Source organism: Vulpes vulpes, chromosome 2 (genome assembly GCF_048418805.1).
Source record: "Vulpes vulpes isolate BD-2025 chromosome 2, VulVul3, whole genome shotgun sequence".
In the NCBI taxonomy this organism is placed as follows: Eukaryota; Metazoa; Chordata; class Mammalia; order Carnivora; family Canidae; genus Vulpes; species Vulpes vulpes.
Window position 1 is genome coordinate 157,796,779 of NC_132781.1, and position 25,050 is coordinate 157,821,828.

Below are 25,050 nucleotides of genomic sequence, written 5' to 3' on the forward strand. Positions count from 1 at the left end.
TAAGGAGAAGCAAGAGTACGGTATAGCTGTTTTGTTCATTCAGCCAGCAGAAAATGTGTATTATGCAATGCATTATTACAGACTATGTAATAATCCAAAGCTTTTGTACACCATTGGTTTTAAAAAAAAATGTACAAAAGATTTAGGAACTGTAAATCTGAAAAGAAATAAGCCGCTTACAAGCTTATTCTACGGAAACCCTATGTTCAGCCAAATATGTTTTTTTTTTTTATCAGCAGTATGGATTTGACCAATGATTGTGTTCTACAGACTGTCCCATGATGATCTGACTAATCAAGAAATAGAAAACCAAAGGGGTACTTAGGTGGCTCAGATTGTTAAGCATCTGCCTTCAGTTCAGGTCATAATCGCCAGGTCCTGGGACCAAGCTGCACATTGGACTCCCAGCTCAGTTGGGAGTCTCTTTCTCCCCCTCCCTCTTCCTCTCCCCTTGCTTGTGCTCTTTCTGTCTCTCTCTCTCCCTCAAGTGAATAAATTAAAAATCTTAAAGAAAAAGGCGGGGGGGGGGGGGGGACACCTGAGTGACTCAGTGGTTGAGCATCTGCCTCTGCCTTAGGCTCAGGGAATGATCCCAGGGTCCTGGGATTGAGTCCTGCATCAGGCTCCCTGAAAGGAGCCTGCTTCTCCCTCTGCCTATTGTCTCTGCCTCTCTCTGTGTGTCTCATGAATAAATAAACAAAATCTTTAAAAACTTTTTTAAAAAAGAAAAGAAATAGAAAACCAAGGCAAGAATATGGGTATCTTCTAGTTGTAATATGAGATGAAAATCATAAATCAACTGCTGAGAGACCCGGACAGCTACAATTGTCTCATGGGCTCATTAAACAGCTTAATCTATGCCACTAAGTCATGGAACATGAATTGACTTTATAGGATGATTAGCCCAGAAATCATGGAGTCCAGCCAGATTATATCCCATCAGTGGCACATTACCTGAGCTTAAAGTGTGCACATAATGAGAAAATAGTCAAGTTATCTGTTGTACAGCAAGTAGATGTCAAATCATTATGAGCTGTGAGGTCAAAAAGTTGACATTAAGGATTCATGAAGCCCAGAGATAAGTAATGTCACAGAGCTACAAGCTATTTTGAAATGGTACCTTCAGAAAGGTAACCCTGCCTTGTAGCAGTATCTCTTTTTATGTGCAAAAATTTTAATGACGTGTAAACTTCTATAGTAGGTACGCTAAGTGACGTACTCTAGCTAAAAACTGAACTACAGTGAAAAAAGCATGTTATTTTCTGTATGCAGAGATCTGGAAGGCTGTGAAGACAAATATACCTGCCTGTGCCCCTTCACTCACTCATCCCTTCCTTTATGATTACATGTATGTCCTTGTGTACGTCCCCTTTACTTTTAAATTTACTTTTGTTTTTGTCCTTTTTAATATGCTGTATATGGGACTAATTAACAAAGTGTTGAATTATATTTTTATACTTCTAAATGAATAGCTGTGATTTTTCACCCTAAATAAGATTGTACTGATATTCTGTATTTGACTTGCCCAAGTTTCATATTTAAATCCCATTTATTTAATTTCACATTGAAAAAATTTTGGGGGATCCCTGGGTGGCGCAGAGGTTTAGCGCCTGCCTTTGGCCCAGGGCGCGATCCTGGAGACCCGGGATCAAATCCCGTGTCGGGCTCCCGGTGCATGAAGCCTGCTTCTCCCTCTGCCTGTGTCTCTGCCTCTCTCTCTCTCTCTCTCTGTGTGTATGTGTGTGACTATCATAAATAAATAAAAATTAAAAAAAAAAGAAAAAAAGAAAAAATTTTCGTAACATGAAAGCCTGAAACCACTAGCTTTTTTAAAAAGATACAGTAGTTTTAATATATCATGATGTTATTAGTAATGTTATCAGACTTTTTTATATCCAACTGGTTTCTTTCCCTATTGTAAACTCCTCAAGGACTAGGGTTTTTGTCTTTTCTTCTCTTAGGGTCTGGTCTATTTTACACCAGATGTCCTGACTGACCCAGAGAATGTGATACTCAGCTGTGGTGAACTCATTAGATAGTGTAGGATTAGATTGTATATCTCTTCCTTCGGAACTTAACATTGACTCCCTTGTTTTCATACTGGAATCTTCCATGTGTCACCTTCATAGAGAGGTATCTTCTAACCACCCTCTAGATTGGGACATCCTGGTACCATAGTTCACGTTCTTCAGATATTAGCCCTTTCTGCAGGCATGCTTTTGTTTCTGCTGTTCTTTCTCCTCCACGAATATAAGCTCTTTAGAAGAGGAATTCATTTATTTATTAGTTACTTTATTTTTTTTAATTTTTTTTAAATTTTAGTTATTTATGATAGGCACACAGTGAGAGAGAGAGAGGCAGAGACATAGGCAGAGGGAGAAGCAGGCTCCATACACCGGGAGCCCGACGTGGGACTCCATCCCGGGTCTCCAGGATCGCGCCCTGGGCCAAAGGCAGGCGCCAAACCGCTGCGCCACCCAGGGATCCCCTATTAGTTACTTTATGCCTGGCATAGTACCTAACACAGTGGGTGCTTTAATGGGTATTTGCTGACTGATTTTTGGTCTCTTTATTTAATCTTAACTTTTGAATTAATTTCTATGAATTTTTGTCTTGTTCTTTTTCAGTTTTTCAGAAACGTTGGAATTGGCAGATGACATGGCTATTGATATTCCCCATATTTGGTTGTATCTTGCTGAACTGGTAACCCCCATGTTAAAAGAAGGCGGAATCTCCATGAGAGAACTTATCATGTAAGTTGTACTTGTTTTTTGTTTTTGTTTTGTGTATGTGTATATCAAGCTAAACTGATGCCAAACTTTACCAGTTGACTCAAGCGCACCGCTGTTCCCTTAGTGCTTTTGGAGGCTCTTGGATACAGCCTGTGACTCTTAAAGACTTCTAAGTTCAGGAGATTAAGAAGTATAAACTGCCAGTTAAAAAGTTAAATAAGTCGTGGGCATGAAAAGTATGGCATAGGGAATATAGCCAATATTATAACTTTATATGGTGACAGATGGTAATTACACTTCATTGTGGTAAGCATTTTATTTTATATATACATATATATATGTATATATATATATACAAATATATATATATTTGTCAAATCACTATGTTGTACAACTGAAACTAATACAACTATACTTCAGTTTTTTTAAAGACATTTCAGTATAAAAATGTTATATTACACTGTATCTACAGTGGAGAAGTCATGGGGATATGATAAACCTGTGGTTCATTGAGATGAGCAGTGTTTATAGATAGACCTCCAGAATCACTTAGTTGCAAAGGTATTGCTCCTGGAAACTTAATGTTAATCTGACTTTTATGTCTGTCTTTGCTCAAATGCTGTAAGGAGTTATTTCTACTTAATAGCTTGTCAGACTGACACCTGCATAGTACCTGCTCTGCTTGTAATCGAAAGAACTGCATCTTAGGTATTCCTAGATATGCACAGAAGTGAGAAATTATTGCTGCGTTGTACAGACTTAATTTTTCCTAAACTCTTTTTTACAACATTACTATTTCCCTAAAAACTGTTCATGTAGTCAAACTCCATATCTGTGTGTCCCTTTTGTTGGAGGTTCACAGCACATTAAAGATTATGAGAATTCTGTAGTAAAATAAAACAATAAAAACTAACTGTGGGCGCCTGGCTGGCTCAGTCAGTAGAGTATGCGATTCTTCATCTCGTGATTGTGAGTTCAAGCCCCACATTGGGCAAAGAGCTTACTTAAAAAAATAAAACATAATTTTTTTTTAAATTGAGACTTGTTTAATTTAGCATTGCTTCATTTAGTTGTAGAATCCTTTTCTTGAGGAATAAGTATTCATATCCTGTGAAACACAGTGTGGGAACTGCTGATTTAGACTATCAGAAAAATGGTCCCTTTCTATTTCTTCCATATTCTGAAGAAAAACTTCCTTTCTTAAAAATACTTGATAACTAAGCTTTGCAGCTCCCTGTTACCTAAGGTGCTTTTCTCTTTTAGACTTGAAGTGGCATTTATGTAAATAGATCATTGAAACTGGTCATTGCATTGCTTCTATCACTGAGGCAATTAAAAAGGCAAAAGCCAGGAATTCTAAGGTCCCTTTCCAGCTTCTCCATGAAGCAGAAAGTGAACTTAAAGTCTGAATTACTACTACTGAACATTACTTAGAGCATGTCTTGGAGCTTTCTCTTGCCCATTATTTTTTAGGTTGTGTAATATCTGTTCTTTTGGCACACATTGTTTGCCTACTATTCTAGAGCAGGGAGTTTGTTCAGAGGTACTTAATCACTACTCCTGTCTTTTACAGAGAATTTAGCAAACCTTTACTTCCTGTTGGAAGAGCTGGGGTCTTGCTTTCTGAAATATTGCACCTTCTATGCAAACAAATGGTGAGTGTTAAACCAAGTGTCAGATTCAACAGCATATTAGGAAGAGCAGTGACTTTGATCTTGAGTTATGTGTGAATAGCTTAGGTATCATTGTGCAAGTCTTTCTGTTGCCTTTTATTATTTGAAAAGAAGAGTGAGGTCTTTGTTTCAATCTAGTTTCTTACAGAGGTGTATTTCTCCTTCTGTTATTACTAACTTGGGAAAGAATTATTAATCTCAACTGGATTTAGTATAATTCTAAAGAATCTCAAGATATGTTGTATTTGTGGCTAGTAATTTTATCTTCTCTTGAAACAAAATGGCTATTATTTATACTTTTTAATAGTTTTCAGTGAAAACTCCTTGCTTTCAGAGAAAGGTAAGATTCTTAAAATGATTAATTTTATTAATTTTGGATCCAAGGCTAGGTAATCTGATTAGTAATATGTGTTAAAAATTATTTTACAAGGGCAGCCCTGGTGGCTCAGCGGTCTAGCGCTGCCTTCAGCCCAGGGTGTGATCCTGGAGACCCGGGATCAAGTCCCATGTCAGGCTCCCTGTGAGGAGCCTGCTTCTCCCTCTGCCTGTGTCTCTTCCTCTCTCCCTCTCTCTCTCTCTCTCTCTCTCTCTGTGTCTCTCATGAATAAATAAATAAAATATTTAAAAAAATTATTTTACAAGATTGTGAATTGCTGTCTTAAATTTATTTTAGTTCAATAAATACTGCACATTTCTCTGCAAAGCTTTATGCCAGGACCTCAGTTTACAAAGATAACTAAGCCTTTAAAGAATTTATAAATGAGAAAAGGTGGTAGACAAATCTAAACCAATACTTCAAAAGAGTGTATCAGTGCTATAGTAGAGGTATAAGGGGTTTGGGAAAGGGGGTAACAATATCTGAGGTGAGAAACATCAGAACAAAACTTATACATGAAAAATACATGAAAATTCTAGAGTGATTTCTGACTTATTCAGACTGGATCCAAAGGTAATTGGGATGATAGACTTCATTATAGGCATCATTGAAAATGTTTTGTTTCATTTCTCCCTCTGAATCTACAGAAGTCCCTATGTATTACATCTCTGTACTAGTTACTCATGGATGGGTGTACTAATAGCCCAGTCTCTAGCTCTAACTGATTGTTATTAATACTATTTGCTTGATGCACTAAAGTTTTTATTGAACCCTAATTTGTAGGTGCAGAATTGCTTCATCCTTTCCTAACCTACTTCACTTAAATCCTTATTAAAAACTCAAATTCTTATTAACTTTTATATGTAGAAACAGCAAATTCTCATTTCTCCCAACCAAATTCTCATAGAACATAAATTCTGGAGTCAGCCTGAGATTAAATCCTCACTCTGGGAAGTTATCAGCTATGCTTTGGGCAAGTTACTCTATGAAATAATTAATATGCATTTCATAGCTGATAGCTGTAGCCAAAGGCTGACATTTCCTTTTATCACTGTGATTTCCTACAGGCAGTGGACTTGTAACTTCTCATCAGTTCTCTGACAGCAGCTCTTCTCTGTTGTTTCTTGGGTCAATCTTGTTCTTCTTGCCCTTGAAATATTTCTCATTCCTGATTCAGGAGCAACAATCTCCTTAGTTGTTCTCATGTTAGCATGGTCATGATTTACTATGAAGAGGAAGGGATTCCAGTGAGGCTTGATGAACGGCTTCAATAGCAGATGTATATAACACTATCTAGGAAAAGAGACACTGTTGAATTTATAAACTTTGGGAGTTAGAATTTTTTTTAGGTGATTATATTCATAAATCCCAAACATGAGCTTGCAGTTCCCTAGATTAGTCATTGATAAAATAAGCTATTTTATCAGCCATTAACCGTTTCATTCACATATATCCATACGTCTTAGTGTGAAAGCCAGGAGTCCTGAGAAATTAAGGAAAGTTTTGAGTCTTCAGTCTTTGCAGTTCCACACTCGACTTCAAGCAAGCCTTTTTTCCTCCTCCTCCTGCTCCTCCTACTCCTTTTCTTCTTTCTCCTCTTCCTCCTCTTCTGCCTTCTTCTTCTCACAATGTAAAAGTAAATGGATTGGACTTATCTCTGTTTTAGAGCCATAAGAAAGTGGGAGCCTTATGGAGGGAGGCTGACCTCACCTGGAAGGACTTTTTACCAGAAGGGGAAGATGTACATAATTTTCTCTTGGAGCAGGTAAGTAAGAACAAGGTTTATACCTTCCTATTTAATAGTGGTTGGTCCGTTTCATAGAAGAAATGAAGGTAATTTTATTAGTAGTTCAGTCATTAAAATTAGACCAAAATAAGAATAATGGTTAAGATGTCATCTTAAATCCATGCTTTAGGGCCACTCCAACTATTCACTCATTAGATGGATAGATAAAAAATAAAATTTAGGATTTAGCCAGGAGAATCCCTGGGTGGCTTAGCAGTTTAGCGTCTGCCTTCGGCCCAGGGCGTGATGCTAGAGACCTGGGATTGAGTCCCACAGCGGGCTCCCTGCATGGGGCCTGCTTCTCCCTCTGCCTGTGTCTCTGCCTCTCTCTCTCTCTCTCTCTCTCTCTCTCTCTCTCTCTCATAAATAAATAAAATAAAATAAAATAAAATAAATAAAATAAAATAAAATAAAATATTAAAAAAAAATTCCCTAAAGAAAACTCCAGACCCAGTTTTCATTGTTGAATTCTACCAAACATCTAAAGAGAAATAATACCAGTTCTGCAAAGAATTCTCTACCAATTCTTCCAGAAAATTGAAGAGGAAAGATTACTTGCCAACTCAATTCTATGAGGCCAGCATTTTTTTTTTTAATTTTTTTTTTTTTTTTGATAGTCACAGAGAGAGAGAGAGAGAGAGAGAGAGAGAGAGAGAGGCAGAGACACAGGCAGAGGGAGCAGGCTCCATGCACCGGGAGCCCGACGTGGGATTCGATCCCGGGTCTCCAGGATCGCGCCCTGGGCCAAAGGCAGGCGCCAAACCGCTGCGCCACCCAGGGATCCCATATGAGGCCAGCATTACTCTGATAATAAAACCAAAGACATTTTAAGAAAAAACTATAAACCAATATTTTTAATAAATGCAGAGAAAAGTTTCTCAACAAAATTTGCACAGGTCTGGAGCACCTGGGTGACTCAGTGGTTGAGCATCTGCCTTTGGCTCAGGGCATGATCCTGGGGCCTGGGATCAAGTCCTACATCTGGCTTCCTATGGGGAGCTTGCTTCTCCCATTGCCTATGTCTCTGCCTCTCTCTGTGTGTCTCATGAATAAATAAATAAAATTTTAAAAAACTTGCACAGGTCAAGTCCAACAATATATTAAAATATGAACCCATCACAACTGAGTAACATCACAGAAATATTATAACATTCAAAAATCAGAGTGTATGGAAGATGAAGGAGTAAGCAGCTCCAGAATTACACCCTCCACTGAAACAACTATTGAGCTAGCAAGGTGTGTTAGAATCAGCTGTTTTGGAATTTGTTTTGGAGTTTGGTCAAACATGTGCTACAAACACCAGGGGGATGCTTGATGAAAAAGAAATCGAGTAACCTTGACATTTTGCATAGATGCTGTTAGCTCCTAGCACTGTGGTAGACAGCTGGGGAGATGGTATTGCAGCTTTCTGGTACCAGGTTGAGAAATAAAAACCTTATCCTACAAAGACAGTGCTGTGCCTTTTAATCTGCCTGGCAGTTTACTGAGGGTCTAGTGCAGGGCCCAGCCATTGTTTTAACTACTCAGGCCAAAGTGGTTTCCTGAGTGGTATCTGTCAAAGAATTTAAAGATACAGAGACATATGTCTGTGGTTCCACCAACCCCCACCTCACCCCGCCCCATATTTTTCTCATTGGATTCATGCATTTGCTGAAATCTCTGCAAGGTCATTGGTTGTCTGGGGAGATAATGGATCAGAGACTGTAATGACCACACACAGGAAGGAATATAGTCTTTGTCTAAAAGTCAATAAACAGATGACTGCAACACTGAAAATCCCTCAAGAAGGGAGAGATCTGATATCCAGAGATATATATTATGATATTCAAAGTGTCTGGTTGCCAAAAAAAATTTATGACACATATAAAGAAACAGGAAAATATGGCTCATTCACAAGAAAGAAGAAATTGAAGGACACCTGTGTGGCTCAGTGGTTGAGTATCTTCCCGCGTCACAGGTTGTGATCCTGGGGTCCTGGGATAATTCCTGCATCAGGCTCACTGTGGGGAGCCTGCTTCTCCCTCTGCCTGTGTCTCTACCTCTCTCTGGTTCGCTCATGAATAAATAAATAAAATCTTAAGAAAGAAAGAAGAAAAGAAGAAATTGACAGGAAGCATCCCTGAAGAAGCCTAAATATTAAACATACCAGACAAATAATTTAAATTAACTGCCTTTAATATGCATAAAGAGCTAAAGGAAATCAGAAGAATGATGTATGATCAGATTTAAAGAGGTAGAAATTACAGAAGTGAACCAAATAGAAATTCTGGAACTAAAAGTTGTAATAGCTAAAATGAAAACTAGAAGATTCCGATAATAGATCTGATCAAGCAGAAGGAAGAACCAACAGCCTTGAATATGGAGTAGTTAAAATGTCTGAGTCAGTCAGGGATCACTGATTTGGCACTAACTTGCTGCATGAAAATCCATCTTTAATTTTTGAAATGGAATTTCTGGTGTTTTTATATGAAACTATGAGTATTGATGAATTGTTTAAATAAAAAAATCCCCATAGTTTATTTTTAAGTAAACATTATAATAATACATATTGGAAAATTATTTCATTAACCATACAAAGGAGCCTTTAAAAGAATTGCTCAGTTTGAGGAGCAGATACAAAAACCAATCAAGAAAAATGAACAGTACCTGGGGGCCTATGGGATACCGTCAAGCATACCAAGATGGACATTAGAGAGTCCCAGAAGAGAGAAAGTGGACAGGAAGGACAGAAAAAATATCTGAAGACATAACAGGCAATAACTTCCCAAAGTTGCTCACAGATAGGAATCTACATAACCAGGAAATTCAGTGAACTCTTAAGTTAGATAAACTCAATGAGATTTACTCCAAGTATATTACAATGAAACTTTTGAATGATAAGACCAAAAAAAATTTTTTTGAAAGCAGCTAGAAAGAAGTGACTTGTCCTATACAAAGAATCCTCAATAAGATCAGCAGTCAATTTTTCATCAGAAATCCTAAAGGTCAGAAGATACTGGAATGATCTATTTAAGAAACATGGGGATCCCTGGGTGGCGCAGCGGTTTGGCGCCTGCCTTTGGCCCAGGGCGCGATCCTGGAGACCCGGGATCGAATCCCACATCAGGCTCCTGATGCATGGAGCCTGCTTCTCCCTCCGCCTGTGTCTCTGCCTCTCTCTTTCTCTCTGTGACTATCATAAATAAATAAAATTTTTTTAAAAAATTTAAAAACAAAAGAAACTTAATAACTTTTGGTGCACCTGGGTTGCTCAATCAGTTAAGTGTCTGACTTTGGCTCAGGTCTTGATCTCAAGTCCTGGAATCGAGCCCCAATTTGGACTCTGTATTCACTGGGGAGTCTGCTTTTCCCTTTCCCTCTCTCATTCTCCCTGCTTGTGCAGTCTCTCTCAAATGGATAAATAAGATCTTTAAAAAAAATTTTTTTAAGAAATTTAATAACTTTAAACCAAGAATTTTACATATGGCAAAATATCTTTTGAAAATGAAGAGGAAGTAAAGACGTTTCCAGATTTAAAAGCTAAGTGAGTTTGTCACCAGGAGACCTGCCCTACAGGAAATGCTGAAGTAAGTCTTTCAAGCTGAAACAAGAGGACACTAGACAGTAACCCCAAGCTATATGAAGAAATAAAGATCACTACTGGTAAAAGTAACTACATAGGTAAATATAAAAGCAAGTATTACTGCGTTTTTGGTTTGTGGCTTCTCTTTTTTGTTTCTATATTGTTTTAAAAGACAAATCCATAAAATAATAATTATAAATATGTATAAACAGGCACACATGTATAAAGATGTAATTTATTAAGATAACATAAAGATGATTTCTTACACAATTCCCATATGACCCAGCAATTCCGCTTCTAGGTATATATCCAGAAATAAGAAAACATATGGCACCTGGGTTTCAAATAATCATGGATTCAGGTTCCAGTCTTGTACCACGTCCTGTGACTCTGAGCAAATTACCTGATTTCTCTAAGCCTCAGATTCGTCACCTAGGAAATGTTAATAATAAAAATAATAAATGATCAAATAAATTTTAATACTGTTGTAGAATTTTATGAGGATTAAATAAGATAATGTTTAAGAAGCACTGAGCACAGAAAAGTAATCAATTATACATATGATTGTTACTAATAAAAATGTTTAAAGGGCAATTAGGAAAATGAGGTTTTAGAAAACCTGGTCTTCTCTATCCTTACTTTTCAACTTTTTTCTAAAATACTTGATTCACTGCCCTTTCTCTGGGATCTCTAGTACGTTCTGCAAGTAGTGATGAGCTGATCCATAAATTTGAAGCCCAGCCTTCTAGGCTCCAGAAAGTTCAGATAACTTACACAGAAACACAGGGGTTCTGAGAAGCAGTAGTGGGGACAGGATAAGTTAAACTGGTATTCTATGTAGTTGCTCTAATCTAGAATAAATACGGAAAATGTTTCAAGATTTTGAAAAATTGATTTCCTATTAAGAGAACTTATCGCCATCATCTTGTGCTTTTGTGTAAATATGAAGTGTGGAGGTAGGGTATTTATTAATTTATCAACATTGAGTCAGAGAAATTAGAATACTGAAGCGTGTTCCTAAAACTTTATAGGAAAATATTATTTTAAAATGCTACATAAATGGTAAAGACAAAACAGTAGAATGCATTTTTTCCCCCACAAAATTCAAGGTAGTTTTTCCTTTGTGGATCTGGGGATAGCATAAGAATACATCAAAGTCTTCAAAGATATTAGAGAAAAGCTGTTGCTAATAATCTTTAATATTTTAATCTATGGCTTTTGCATAGTGAAATTTCATTAAGCAAAGCATACTTCTCTATCACATTGCCTTATACCCTTGAAAATTACTAGTGATTTTGATTATTGTTTTTAACTATCCCTCAAGAATTGAATAACTATGGCATGATTTCTGTTTTTTATATTTAGTATATATGTACAATCAATTTTATGTACATGTGTCAGAATGGCATAAAAATCATCAAATTTTCAAGTATTACTTTTTAGCAATTGAGGTGAAATTCGTGTAACATCCAGTTAACCATTTCAAAGTATATGATTCAGTGGCATTTAGTGTATTCACAATGTTATACAACTACCACCCAAAATACTTTGTTTTAAAGATTTTATTTATTTATTTGACAAGAGAGAGAGCGAGCGAATGAGCGTGCATAGCAGGGGGATCAGGAGAGGGAGAAGCAGACTCCTCGTAGAGTTGGGAGCCCAATGTGGTGCTCTAATTCAGGACCCTGAGATCATGATGTGAGCTGAAGGTAGACGCTTAACTGACTGAACCACCCAGGTGCCCCCTCCCAAAAATACTCTTATTGCAAAAGAATTGTTAAAAGTTTAGTCATCAGGGCAGCCCCCGTGGCGCAGCGGTTTAGCGCCGCCTGCAGCCTGGGGTGTGATCCTGGAGACCCAGGATCAAGTCCCACATTGGGCTCCCTCTAATGGAGCTTGCTTCTCCCTCTGCCTGTGTCTCTGCCTCTGTGTGTGTGTGTCTCTCATGAATAAATAAATAAAATCTTTAAAAAAAAAAAAAAAGTTTAGTCATCAGAAGTTTTCTTTGTACAACAGCATTATATAATTGGAGATTTAAAAAAATTTTTTTACAGGGGGGCGGGTAGTTATTCTCTATCAAATGAAGAGAAAGTTCTTGGGTTGCCCCTCCTTAGATGTGCCCTGTAGTTAGATGGTATTCAATTCAGGATTAAATTACGTCCTAGAAAATAGAGTATGTCAAATACGTGAAGTATTTTGTCCACATGTAAGTACTGTGGGGGCAACTACAATGCTTATTATAGTACTTGTATGTACTTACTGGCATAGGGATCATAAAAGAAGCTCAGATTGGTATATGAAGCGGCACATTGTTATTCAGTGGAAACTGCCTGGTCTTGCTAGTATGGGGCTTTTCCCTTCTAGGTTAGTGAGTAGCTCTATGAGGTGTATGCTCCTAGAGCCCTGTTGGTGCCTAGTGAGTTGCATATTCTTAGTGCAGTGAGTGCTTAGAACTGGCTGAGTTTGGTGGTGGTATTCCCATCTTAGAATAAGTCCTCCTGGTAGAGGTAGTAGCTGAGTCAGAATTGAATTCCATCCCCCACTCCCATCCCCATCTCTGACTCTAGTGTCAGTGTATCTGTACCTCTTGTGGAGGCCTTAGCACTTAAATACATGGTAGAGCAAGCCACTGTTCTGGGAGAATTTGAAAGTGTGTACACTTGTTTTTATGCTTTCCAGGGTCATTGTCTTAGATGTGAGACAACAGCGAGATAATCCTTATCAACTACTTAAGAACAAAGTGAGAGTAGCCTTGGACTACCAGTATCTGAGGACAGGAGATGTGAAGCCAGTGCTTCTTTTTTTTGCTTTTATTAAACATTTATTTATTCATAAGAGATACAGAGAGAGAGAGGCAGAGATACAGGCAGAGGGAGAAGCAGGCTCCCTGCAGGGAGCCTTATGCGGGACTCTATCCCAGGACCCCAGGATCATGGCCTGAACTGAAGGCAAATGCTCAGCCACCGAGGCGTCCCAAAGCCACTGCTTCTTATAGGGCTGCAGAGCTCCTCATGTGTGTTCAGTGAGCTTCTTAGGGGTGCTCTGAAGGCTGACGCAAAGGCATTTCTGCATTGGGTTTGACCCTCACAGGCCATGACAATGTGGTTCATTGCAGTGACTACATATTTACAGTCTTTCTCCATACCAGCATATTCAGTCCTTTGGAATTGAATGAGTTTTGTGGGAAAAAGATCTTTTGTGCAATACTTATAAAACCCTTTGTTTTTGTTGTCCTTCCTACAATTCACTGGTTGTTGAGGAATTTTATAATATGACATCACCTCTCTGACTTGGATTCAGAATGGTCAGGAGGTGTTTGAAGGACTTAACCAAATTAAGAATTTTGACAGCTGTTCTGTGGTAGTACTGATTGATACTAAACCATTGTCTACAGAAGGAGTTAAATTGAACTGTTAATATTCCCTGCCATAGGGATACCTGGGTGGCTCAGCAGTTTAGCACCTGCCTTCGGCTCAGGGTGTGATCCTGGAGTCCCAGGATCTAGTCCCACATCGGGCTCCCTGCATAGAGCCTGCTTCTCCCTCTGCCTGTGTCTCTGCCTCTCTTCTCTCATGAATAAATATGTAAATTCTTTAAAAAATAAAAATAAATATTCCCTGCCATTGAGTTATGTCACTGCTAAGAGCATGACTGAGGATTTGGAGTGATCATAGCCACAGAGAGAATTTTAGGGGTCTTGGTGGTTTGTTGTTTTTAAAGAGAATTAAGATAGACTATATAAAAAGTTGAAGAAGTATTCAGAAAGATAGCAGAGTGAGAATCTTTCAGATATCCCATGTAAAATAGAACGTATAGCTCATGACTGTTTTCCTCTGAGTGTTACTAATACTGATTTATATTAATACAGATAACATTTTATGTTTCAGAAGTTGGACTTTATAGAGTCTGATAGTTCCTGTTCCTCTGAAGCACTTTCAAAAAAAGAACTCTCTGCTGAAGAGCTATATAAGCGACTCGAGAAACTCATTATTGAGGACAAAGCGAATGATGAACAGATCTTTGACTGGGTAGAGGTATAGAGATTATGTCACTTTCCCTGATATTTTTATAAGAACAGTTTTTATGGGATCCCTTTCATTCACATTGACAGGCACACCTCAGAGATAGTGTGGTCTCGGTTCTAGACCACAATAAAGTTAATATGCAAGTCAAATTAATTTTTTGTTTTCTCAGTGCATAAAACAGTTATATTCACACAATACCATAGTCTATTAAGTCTGTAATAACATTATATCTTTAAAAATGTACATAATATCTTAAAGAAAAATACTGTATTGCTAAAAATTGCTAACCATCATCTGAGCTTTCAGTGTCATAATTGCTGATCACAGATCACTGTAACAAATACAATAATAATTTAAAAGTTTGAAATACTGTGAAAATTACCCAGACACACAAACAAGTGAACAAATACTGTTAGAAAAATGGTGATGATAGAATTCCTTGATTCAGGGTTGCCATAAACCTTCAATTTGTAAAAAACACAGTATTGAAGTATGATAAAGCGAAGCACAATAAAACAAGGTATGCCTATGTCTTCCCTTTCACTTCGTAGGAGTATTTAACCTTAATGAAGCTAGTTATTTTTTCATATATGTGTATTTAAAACTATAAGGGTTTGTTGTTGTTTTTTTAATTTAAATTCATATAGTATGTTTATTTTCAGAGGCGGAGGTCAGTGATTCATCAGTCTTATATAATACCTAGTGTTCATTATGTCACATGTCCTCCTTAATGTCCATAACCCAGTGACCCCATCCCCCCACCCACCTCCCCTCCAACAACCCTCAGTTTGTTTCCTATGATTAAGAGTCTCTTGTGGTTTGTCTCCCTCTCTGATTTCATGTTGTTTTATTTTTTACCCTCTCTTCCCCTATGATCCTCTGTTGTTTCTTAAATTCCACATATGAGTGAGATCATATGATAATTGCTGGGTTGTAGGGTAGCTCTATTTTCAACTCTTTGAGGAACCTCCATGCTGTTTTCTGGAGTGGCTACACCAGCTTGCATTCCCACTAACAGTGTAAGAGGGTTCCCCTTTCTTCACATCCTTGCCAACATCTTTTCCTGACTTGTTAATTTTAGCCATTCTGACTGGTGTGAGGTAATATCCCATTGTGGTTTTTCTTTTTTCCTTTTTTTTCCGTTGTGATTTTGTATAAGGCTTTATTTTTTTTAAGATTTACAATCTTTTATAAGGTCAAGTAAAACTAGTCAAAACAGGAGCCACTTTTCTGGGTCTCATTAGTCTCATATACCCTACATTTTACTATTCAGAAAATATATACTTTTTTCTAAATGTACCTGCATTTTAAGCACTATTCTGGATGAAATTAATAAATAATTTGTAATTATTATGAATTATATTGACTTTCATTTTCATACTAATTCTCCCTTCTGAAAATTTTATACTTTATCTTTCTTGTGGATTCTATTGATCATGTCTCTTTTTAATCTGCTACCATATTTTTTTAGTGGTTGTTCTTTATGTAAGTATGTTTTATTTGTATATATTTTCCATGGAATCATATAATCAAGTTGAAAGAAAGTCATGGAGGGCTAATCTCTTGGATAAATCCTTTTTTGTAGTCCTTGTAATGTTTTTTTTTTTGTTTTTTTTTTAAGATTTTATTTACTTATTCATGAGAGACACACAGAGAGGTAGAGACAGGAGAAGCAGGCTCCATGCAAGGAGCCTGATACGGGACTCGATCCCAGGACTCCCTGAGCCAAACGCTGATGCTCAACTGCTGAAACACCCAGGCATGCTGGGTTGTTATTTTTTTTTATCCACTCTCAGGTGTTGAGAAGTAATGAAGCTTCTGATAATTAGGGTTTTTTTTTCTTAATATGATTTCCTCCATGTCTATTCAGGATAATAAGTCTATGCTGTCACCTAGTTGGGAATCTTAATTAATTGTAATAGTATATCATTATATCCCTGTCTCCCTCTCTAGATTCTTTCACCCTTTCTTGAAATTTTCCTATCCAGAAACATAGTCTGGATTTTTAGTATCCCTCTCACAAGTGACCTCTGCAAATTGAGCATGATTGTTGGAGGTGATGCAACACTGTGGAGTTAGGCAGTGCTGTTCCATTTCTTGTTTTGGACTCTGAGCTTCTGGGAGGCTTACCACACTGAACTCAAATTGCTCTTTCAGTCATCTAGTACCCATTCTTTTATGTTCTATAATTTAGTCATTTCTCCCATCTAGAACTTTAATGCATTTGGTTTTTGTTTTTTTTTGTTTTTTTTTGTTTTTAAACATTTTTTTAAATCTTTATTTATTTATGATAGTCACAGAGAGAGAGAGAGGCAGAGACATAGGAGAAGCAGGCTCCATGCACCGGGAGCCCGATGTGGGATTCGATCCCGGGTCTCCAGGATCGCGCCCTGGGCCAAAGGCAGGCGCCAAACCGCTGCGCCACCCAGGGATCCCGCATTTGGTTTTTGAACCAGAATGGGGCTTTTAAAGATTTTTTTAAAATTTTATTTGACAGAGTGCATGCACAAGCAGGGGAGCAGCAGGCATAGGAAGAGGGAGAAGCAGACTCCCAGCTGAGCAGGGAACCCAATGTGGGCTCGATCCCAGGATCCTGGGATCATGACCTGAACCAAAGGCAGACACTTAACTGGCTGACCTACCCAGGCTCCCTGAGATGGGGCTTTAAAAAATTATTTCTGCTTGTGTTCATCTTCCTAAATTAGATGCAAGTTTGTGTCTATTGGAACATTTTAGATCCTGACTTTGGTCATAAAATTCCCTTGCCATCTTTTTCATTTTGTATCCTTCTTGCATTTCATTAACAGCCAACTTTATCCTAATTCAAGTTATGGGCAAGAATGTGTGTGAATGGGGCAAAGTAGCTTCCTTTCAGGGACAAGATCCCACCCCTACCCCCACAGACACTTCCAGCTGTTAACCTGTTTATTATTTTACATCATTCTACTGTCTTATTTCATCTTTTCACCTTGCCCACAAGCAGACAGCTACCATTACATAATTTGTCAAAGGCCTTGCTGAAGTCCAGGAAATATACACTTATACCCATCTGAGCTACCATATACTAATCAAATCCAAAAAGGAAAGGTTAGTTTAGCATCACTTGTTTTTCGTGTGCTTACGTATTCCTCTTCGTGTAACCATCTCTTTCCTCTCTAAGACTTTTAAGCCATTTGAGTGATAGTTTATTGTAGGATTTAGCACAGAATCAGCATCAGCCTTTCCGGTATGCTACTGTATGCCTTACTTTCTGTTTTAGAAATACAGTCAGCCTTTACATGTTTAGCATTATTAGTATTGTAAAATGATGCTATTTTCACCTCTTCATCCATATTAGGTCCACTTTCTTATGTCACTTATGTCTGCCTATCCTGGGCCAACATTTATTCTCCTTGCAGAGAAGATAAAGGGTAAATTTCACTGAATATAGATTATACTAATAAAGATGACTTAAGAAAGGAAAGAGAAAACAGAAATGCAACAGTGGCTGAGCTTCACAGTACATGAGGATATCTGTTGCTTTGTGTTGGTACCAGTATTATGTAAATCTGAGTTTGCTTGCTCAACAGACCCATCTTCCCTCTTGTTCTTGCCCAGTTTTGTTAAGATCTTTGCTTAATCTGTAGTGTTCTAGACACTATTCTTCAGGCCTGTTCTATTCTTAAATATTAGAATGAAAATATTTAGCTTTATTTGGTAGAAGCAATGTGTAGTTTGTTTCTTTATAGAAGAAACAGTCAAAAGGTTTGGAAGTGGTACTTATTATCTAATTATTTTTAGCTAATTTGTTCAATTTTTTTCAGACTCTACTTGAAATCTAAGTATCTGGGAGTTTCAGGTGATATTCATTACTTGAAATAGCTCTAACCTATCTATAAAGTCTTATTGTGCCAAAAAGTAATGGTGTGTTTTTATTCTTCGAAAACAATTATTCAGACTTTGCAAAAGTAATTGGTCTGGGTCTAGACCAACCTGGCTTCAGTCTAAATTTTTTTTTTTTTTTTTTTTTTTTTTACAAAGTATAAACCAGCAATTGGCTATAACACATAAATCATCAGATCTTTTATACAGGACTCTTGCCCCATCCTATCCCCATCCTCAGCTGTTAGCAGTGACACCACATGTTTCTATTCTTTTGGAAAAGATTGGTAAGGAAACCTCTTACTGTAACATAGTCCTCTGTGCAGTGCTGCTTGTGTCCTGCAGAGCTGGCTGTCTGACATGTTAACCCCTCTTAACTCTGCTCTTACCACATGATGTTTAAGTTTAGGTATTCAACAAAGAGGGAGCTGCTAGTTGATCTGTGTCAGTTTTAAAATTCATAAATATTTAACTGATCTCCAAATATCTTTGAAGTTCTTAGCTTTCTAACACAGGTTTATAATGACATCTTAAGTTTTTTCCTGGCCAGTCATTTTAAGGCTGACCCTTTCAGTGGAAAATACTATGCTGTGCTATTAAAAGAAGCTGAGACAAGCATTAATTCTGTTCACAGGCATAAAGAACATACACTTTGAAAAGTATTTGAAATACCTGCCTAGTAAATGTCTCCTTTTGTTTGTGTTTACCTTTTGTTGTTCATCTGGTTTATTATGGCATTTCATAACAAGATCTTTCTTTTTTTTTTAAGAAGATGTCAAGAGAAACTAAAAAATAAATCTGAGACCCATTTACTCTATTTTTCATATCTCTAAATATATTTTTTCTGCCATCCTTAGAAAAGACTAACATCTTCCTCACCACCACCTGAAGGAATTGAGACAATGCTTGAGTTTAATCTCTAATTCACATTAAAATTAAGATGAAGAAGCAATGTTAGCACATCTAAAAATAGTTGCACACTAATCAGAAAAAAATAGTCTTTAAAACACACTTTGGTGAGATCATCTTAATAAGAGTTATTTATGGAGGAAGAAAAATGTTTTTAAATGGTTATACTTCCAAATGCATAGTACACAGCACTGTATAATTGATTGAGCAAGGTATAGGCAGTAGTAAGCTCTCTGAAAACTAAATGCTGCTATTTAGAATATTTTCAGAACTGATGGTAGCTCTAGTGCTAGATGAGGCATGGTTTAGGAGAAATCACTTCTGATGTGCAAGGGTACGTTTAACTATTCCATTTACTTTTGATTTCAGGCTAATCTAGATGAAAGCCAGATGAGTTCACCTACATTCCTTAGAGCTTTAATGACAGCCGTTTGTAAAGCAGCTATTATAGGTAAGTAACATTTCTGAAGGCAACTCTTAACATCTGAAATCCCTAGTATGTTAACTGCTGATGATATGGGTCTGAGTTTATATTGTCTTCAAAATTTGCCCTGTGAAACTTATTTTCTATGCAAATAGATGCCATTTCTGTCTACAATTCCTGGCTATCTCAAGCAGGAGCATAAATAGCTACTGTGTCTTTAGAAAGCCCAGATCTGAGCAGCTACTGAATGCCTTGTGTTCTTCAATTGAGCAGAAAGCGGGTACATGTCTCTTGGGTTGTTTCCTACTCTGTTGGATGTGGCTTTACCTTTGCCTTTAACCTCCAGTATGCAGAGCCTCCTCTGTCTTCCTTTAAGGAGTTACAGTGAATGGGTTGAATATTCTTAACCTAAATATCTGTGAAGGACTCATCGTCTCAACAATAAAGTTATTTTATATAAAAACATATATGAGGAAAGAAAACACCAGTTGCTTCTTTTGCTTTATGTTGACCTTGGATGATAAGACAATGTCATTGAATATTAATCAAATAGGTGGATAGGATTAGGGTTGGTAGAAACCCTAAGTATTTAAGCTGCATACAGCATTTAACAATATTGAATGAGATCATCCACCTAGCTTCAGACAAAAATTCACATTTCTATCACTGCAGTGGGAGAAAAAGTCCAATCTGCTCAAAAATTGTTCAGAATTTCAGGCCTATCATCATTTTAGAAGATAGCTTCAGAATTATAATTTAAGTTTTTTGTCAGATGAATGTTTTTTCACTGTTAGGTCTCTAATGAAGTGTAAATAACAAGCTAATAGAAAGTCATCGTTTCCAGCATCGTTGGACCTGTAAGACTAATGGTTTTGGTCTTTTTGGAGTTTTTTTGTTTTTTAAAGATTTATTTAGATTTATTAGATTTATTTATTTAGAGAGATTGAGCAAGGGCGAGCAAGGGAAATGGCAGAGGGAGAGGGACATGTGGACTCTGTGCTGAGTGCAGAGACTAATGAGGGCCTTGAACTCACAACCCTAAAATCATGACCTGAGCTGAAATCAAGAGTTGAACACTCAACCAACTGAGCTACTCAGGTCCCCTGTAAGACTTGTGTTTTAAAATCACAGTTATAGGGACATCTGGGAGGTTTAGTCAGTTAAGTGTCTGACTTTTGATTTCAGTTCAGGTTATGACCTCAGAGTCCTAAGATTGAGCCCAGTGTTTGATTCCTCACTCAGCGGGGAGTCTACTTGAGATTCTCTCTCTCCATCTCCGTCTGCCCCCCACCTGCACACATGCTCACACTCACTGTCTCTCTAAAAATAAATATTTAAAAATAAAGTCACAGTTGGAAAGTATAAAAGCTGCTTTTTAAAACAAGATTGTGTCACACTACTAACTTACAGAGGAAATAAAACCTCATGCTCCTTGGCACTGAGGATACTTTCCTCAGCCTCTTTGTACTGTGCCTTTTTACCCCAAAGGGCCTAGATTTTACATGTTGTCTGCAACTGTCACTGTTAGTCCTTGCCCTCTTGGTAATGATAAAATGATTCTCTTTTACCCTTCTGAAAAGATGAGCATGAACTCTCACTTTAACTTCCTTTTTAATATTTCTTTTGTAGTTTGGAATATCACAAACCACTATCCCTGTTTTAGTATGATTAAAGATAAAGCATTGGGTGTGCTTATTTTGAGGAAACACAGCACTCAAAATACATATAATATTTTTATTATTTCAAGGAGAATATCCCATTAATTTCAGAATATCTTAGATTTCAAAATCTTTTCCTTGGACCCCCTTGCTTCTGCTTTCCTTATAGTCACATGTCTTATCAACTCAGAAAATTTAAAATGGATGTGTGTTAACTCTTTAAATGTAATGCTTAGTTCTTGTGTCACTTGTAGCCGACTGTTCTACCTTCCGAGTGGACACTGCTGTTATCAAGCAGAGAGTGCCGATCTTACTCAAGTACCTAGACTCAGATACAGAGAAGGAACTGCAAGCACTTTATGCACTACAAGCATCAATAGTAAAACTTGATCAACCTGCCAGTAAGTTTACCTTTTCTTATCCCAACCAGTGGGTGAGATTTACCCAAGCCAAGACTTCAGGGATGCTGTGATGGGTTTTGAACAGCGAATATAGAAAAATCACTACTAACAAAACTCAGATTACCAACAACTTTAATAAACTTGGATTTTTTATGTACTTGACTTTTATAAGAAAACTAGTTTATATTAGAGACTTAATCCTCTCCTAGGGCAAGTCTGCCTAAGTGATGGAAATGTATGGTGTAATATATACATTGATCACTTGAATGTGGCTATTACGACTAAGGAGCTTAATTTTAAATATTATTTAATTAAAAATTTTTTAAGGGATCCCTGGGTGGCGCAGCAGTTTGGCGCCTGCCTTTGGCCCAGGGCGCGATCCTGGAGACCCGGGATCGAATCCCACATCAGGCTCCCTGTGCATGGAGCCTGCTTCTCCCTCCGCCTGTGTCTCTGCCTCTCTCTCTCTCTCTGTGACTATCATAAATAAATAAAAAATTTAAAAAAAAATTTTTTTTTAAAAATTTTTTTAAGATTTTATTTGTTCATGAGAGACACAGAGAGAGAGGCAGAGACATAGGCAGAGGGAGAAGCAGGTTTCCCATGGGGAACCCAATGTGGGACTCGATCCCAGGACCCCAGGATCACGACCTGAGCCAAAGGCACTCAACCACTGAGCCACCCAGGCGCCCCGCTATTTAATTTTGTAAAAGACTTTTAAAATTTATTTATTTGAGAGAGTGAGGGAGCAAGAGAGCATAAGCCAGGGAGAGGGGCAGAGGGAGAGGGAGAAGCAAATTCCCCTGCTTAGCAGGGAGCCCAATGTAGGGCTCAATCCCAGGACCCCAGGAACACCACTCAAGCTAAAGGCAGACACTTAACTGACTGAGCCACCCAGGCACCCCAAATTTTATTTAATTTAAATGTAAATAGCCCCATGTGATTAGTGACTACCCTTTTGGATAATGCAGAGCATCTTGGGGGTAGCATACATGCATTGCATTACAGGCTTTCACCTTCTTTTACACAGATCTTAGTAATGAAAGATGATACTCTTCAGAACCCTCAGCCAAGCAACAAACACATGAAGGTGTTTTAGACTAATTTTCACTTCAGGGTTATGATTAATTCTTTGCTAACCAGACAAACAAGGTAACCTGAACCACCCAAGTTTTAGTGATACTGGTAAATTAACTGAATTGTATTAAATCTTGAAAAGTCAGTAGAAACTGGTGTGAAAGTAGATAATAGTACAGGGCAATTTTCGAGATGACATTGAAGTAGCTCTTTGGCAATTCATTAAGTTGTGTCTGTTGCTGGGCTTTCCTTCTTTGCTAGTGCTAAGGAATCCCTCTGGGAGATAAAAGTTCAAAACAAATAATCCTCAGGCTGTAATTAAGGAGACATCTAAGTCTAAATCAGAATTAACTGATTTTGTTTTCTTTCTCAAGACCTTTGGAGGGTTGTTTAACATCACAACTTCCTTTTTCTGTTCTTACAGGATGAATACTCATTAACTTTTCAAGAGATGAAATTAATACTATATGCTCAGCCCATCAAATTACAGTATCTCCCATAATTATCAACTTTAATAATCCCCAGAGAGATGTTTTTTTTTTTTTTTTTTTAAAGATTTTATTTATTTATTCATGATAGTCACACACAGAGAGAGAGAGAAAGAGGCAGAGACACAGGCAGAGGGAGAAGCAGGCTCCATGCACTGGGAGCCTGACCCAGAGAGATGTTTAATTCGAGATTTACCATCAATAGAATCTTGACCACTTGTGTCCATTTCCCCATTGGACCGGCCAGGATTTAGAGAATGAAATGACAAGTGACTTCAATATCAGCTTCACTAATAAAATTACAAAGATAAATCTAAAGAAAATTTTATTTTTTTATTTATTTTTTTTTCTAAAGAAAATTTTAATATGACTCATTCTAAGCCTAATATTTATTATCAGTTACTGTTTGTCATATTGTCTCCCTCCATTAATATGAATAGAGGCTGACTTTAAATGAATTTAAGAAAAATAAATAAATAAATCATAAATGAATTTAAGAGCCCACAATGAAAGGGATTAAAAATAAAGAATATATAACTTTACCAACTATTTCTTTTTTGAACAATAACATAAGCTAAGTTTCCTTTTTGGGACCAAAACAGAATTAATTAAATTTGCCCAGATCATCTGGGCATTGAAAACAACAGACCATTGTTTCCTCTGGATAAAATCCATATGAGATAGTTTTTACCCATATTTTCCATATAAATTATTACTCTTTCCAATTTGAAAGCAACATTAGGAGGGGGAAAGTACTTTCTGCCTTTTTCTTCCAAAATATGTAAAAATTATATATTTTTATTGTAAAATTTCAAACAATGGAGAATGTATAAAGAAGAAAGTTAAAATTGTATTTAATTTTTGTAGTGTGTAGCTTGAGAACTAAATCATATCAAACACCTCAGGACTATCAGAAAATATTTCAAACTGAACAAAGTAATAGCAATAAAAATAATTTAGATCACTTAAATCTTTTTTCATGTTCTTTAGACAAGTCATTTTGCTATTATACTATCAAGAGGGAGTATAATGAATTGTCATGGATGCTCTTCTATAGGGGAATTCCTGTGCATTCATTCATACATTCCTTAGAAATACAATCTCTCCCTCACAACTACAGCACCTCCAGAACTGATGATATGTTTTTATTTCTTTGCAGATTTGCTACGGATGTTTTTTGATTGCCTATATGATGAGGAGGTGATCTCTGAGGATGCCTTCTACAAATGGGAAAGCAGCAAGGACCCTGCAGAGCAAAATGGGAAGGGTGTAGCTCTGAAATCTGTCACTGCGTTTTTCACGTGGCTGCGGGAAGCAGAAGAGGAGTCTGAGGATAACTAAAGCTTCAAATACACAAAACGAAACAAAAGAAACAATTTAAGTATTTTTTTAAAAAGTTTCACGTCTTCGCCAATCACAGTGCAGCAAGGCCAATTCTCGCAGAAATCCCCACGTGTGCACGAGTGGGAGAGGGGAAAGAGAAAAAAGGTGATCATGGAGGAAAAAGGTACTGGAAAAAAGTAAACTTCAAACCTGAGGGCGGGAGCACTAAAACCAAAATACATGTATTATTTATAGAAAATATTTTCTGTTTTAATCTTTTCTTTTTAAACAAGGACTCATACTTTAAAAAAAAAAACACATCTGTTTAGCAAAAAAAAAAAAAAAGTTGAGAACTTTTAATTTATTTTAAGGACTGCAAATGCCAGTGTAATTTTTTAATTTGCAGTTTCTGTAAACAACTTGTATAATAGAAAAGCAGAGAAATAAATTTCCCTCCCCTTCAGATGCACCTCATGTTTGTTTTAAAGCATAGTAGTTAGTCCAGATTTAAGAAGGTTTGGGGTGAATAAGGTAAGAAAGATTTTTTTTTTTTTTTTTTTTTTTTGGCATCAAATCTTTCTGCCTGCCTCTCAGCTTGCTTCAGAAAATTAAAAAAAAAAAATCACAATAGTAATCAAAACATACGTAACCTTGGAACAGAAGGAAATGCTGTGGACCAGAGAACTCCAAGAATTGTTTTAAAAATTAAAAAAAAAAAGTGCTACCCTGGGAAAAGTACTCTTAATACTTTTGAA

At 37.1% G+C, this 25,050-nt stretch overlaps 1 protein-coding gene across 50 annotated transcripts in view; it reads left to right on the top strand.

Annotated features, from left to right (window-relative positions):
• The window catches only part of EIF4G3 (eukaryotic translation initiation factor 4 gamma 3), a 333,558-nt gene extending 308,800 nt beyond the window's left edge, over positions 1-24,758 (top strand). For all 50 annotated transcript variants that reach the window (XM_072750926.1, XM_072750903.1, XM_072750897.1 and 47 more), the window contains 7 exons: positions 2,628-2,753; positions 4,306-4,387; positions 6,448-6,546; positions 14,017-14,163; positions 19,294-19,375; positions 21,261-21,407; positions 24,132-24,758. In XM_072750926.1, coding sequence (XP_072607027.1) covers positions 2,628-2,753; positions 4,306-4,387; positions 6,448-6,546; positions 14,017-14,163; positions 19,294-19,375; positions 21,261-21,407; positions 24,132-24,313 — 865 coding nt within the window. In that variant the 3' untranslated portion in view covers positions 24,314-24,758. The remainder of the gene's footprint in view (positions 1-2,627; positions 2,754-4,305; positions 4,388-6,447; positions 6,547-14,016; positions 14,164-19,293; positions 19,376-21,260; positions 21,408-24,131) is intronic.
• The last annotated feature ends 292 nt before the right edge of the window (positions 24,759-25,050 follow it).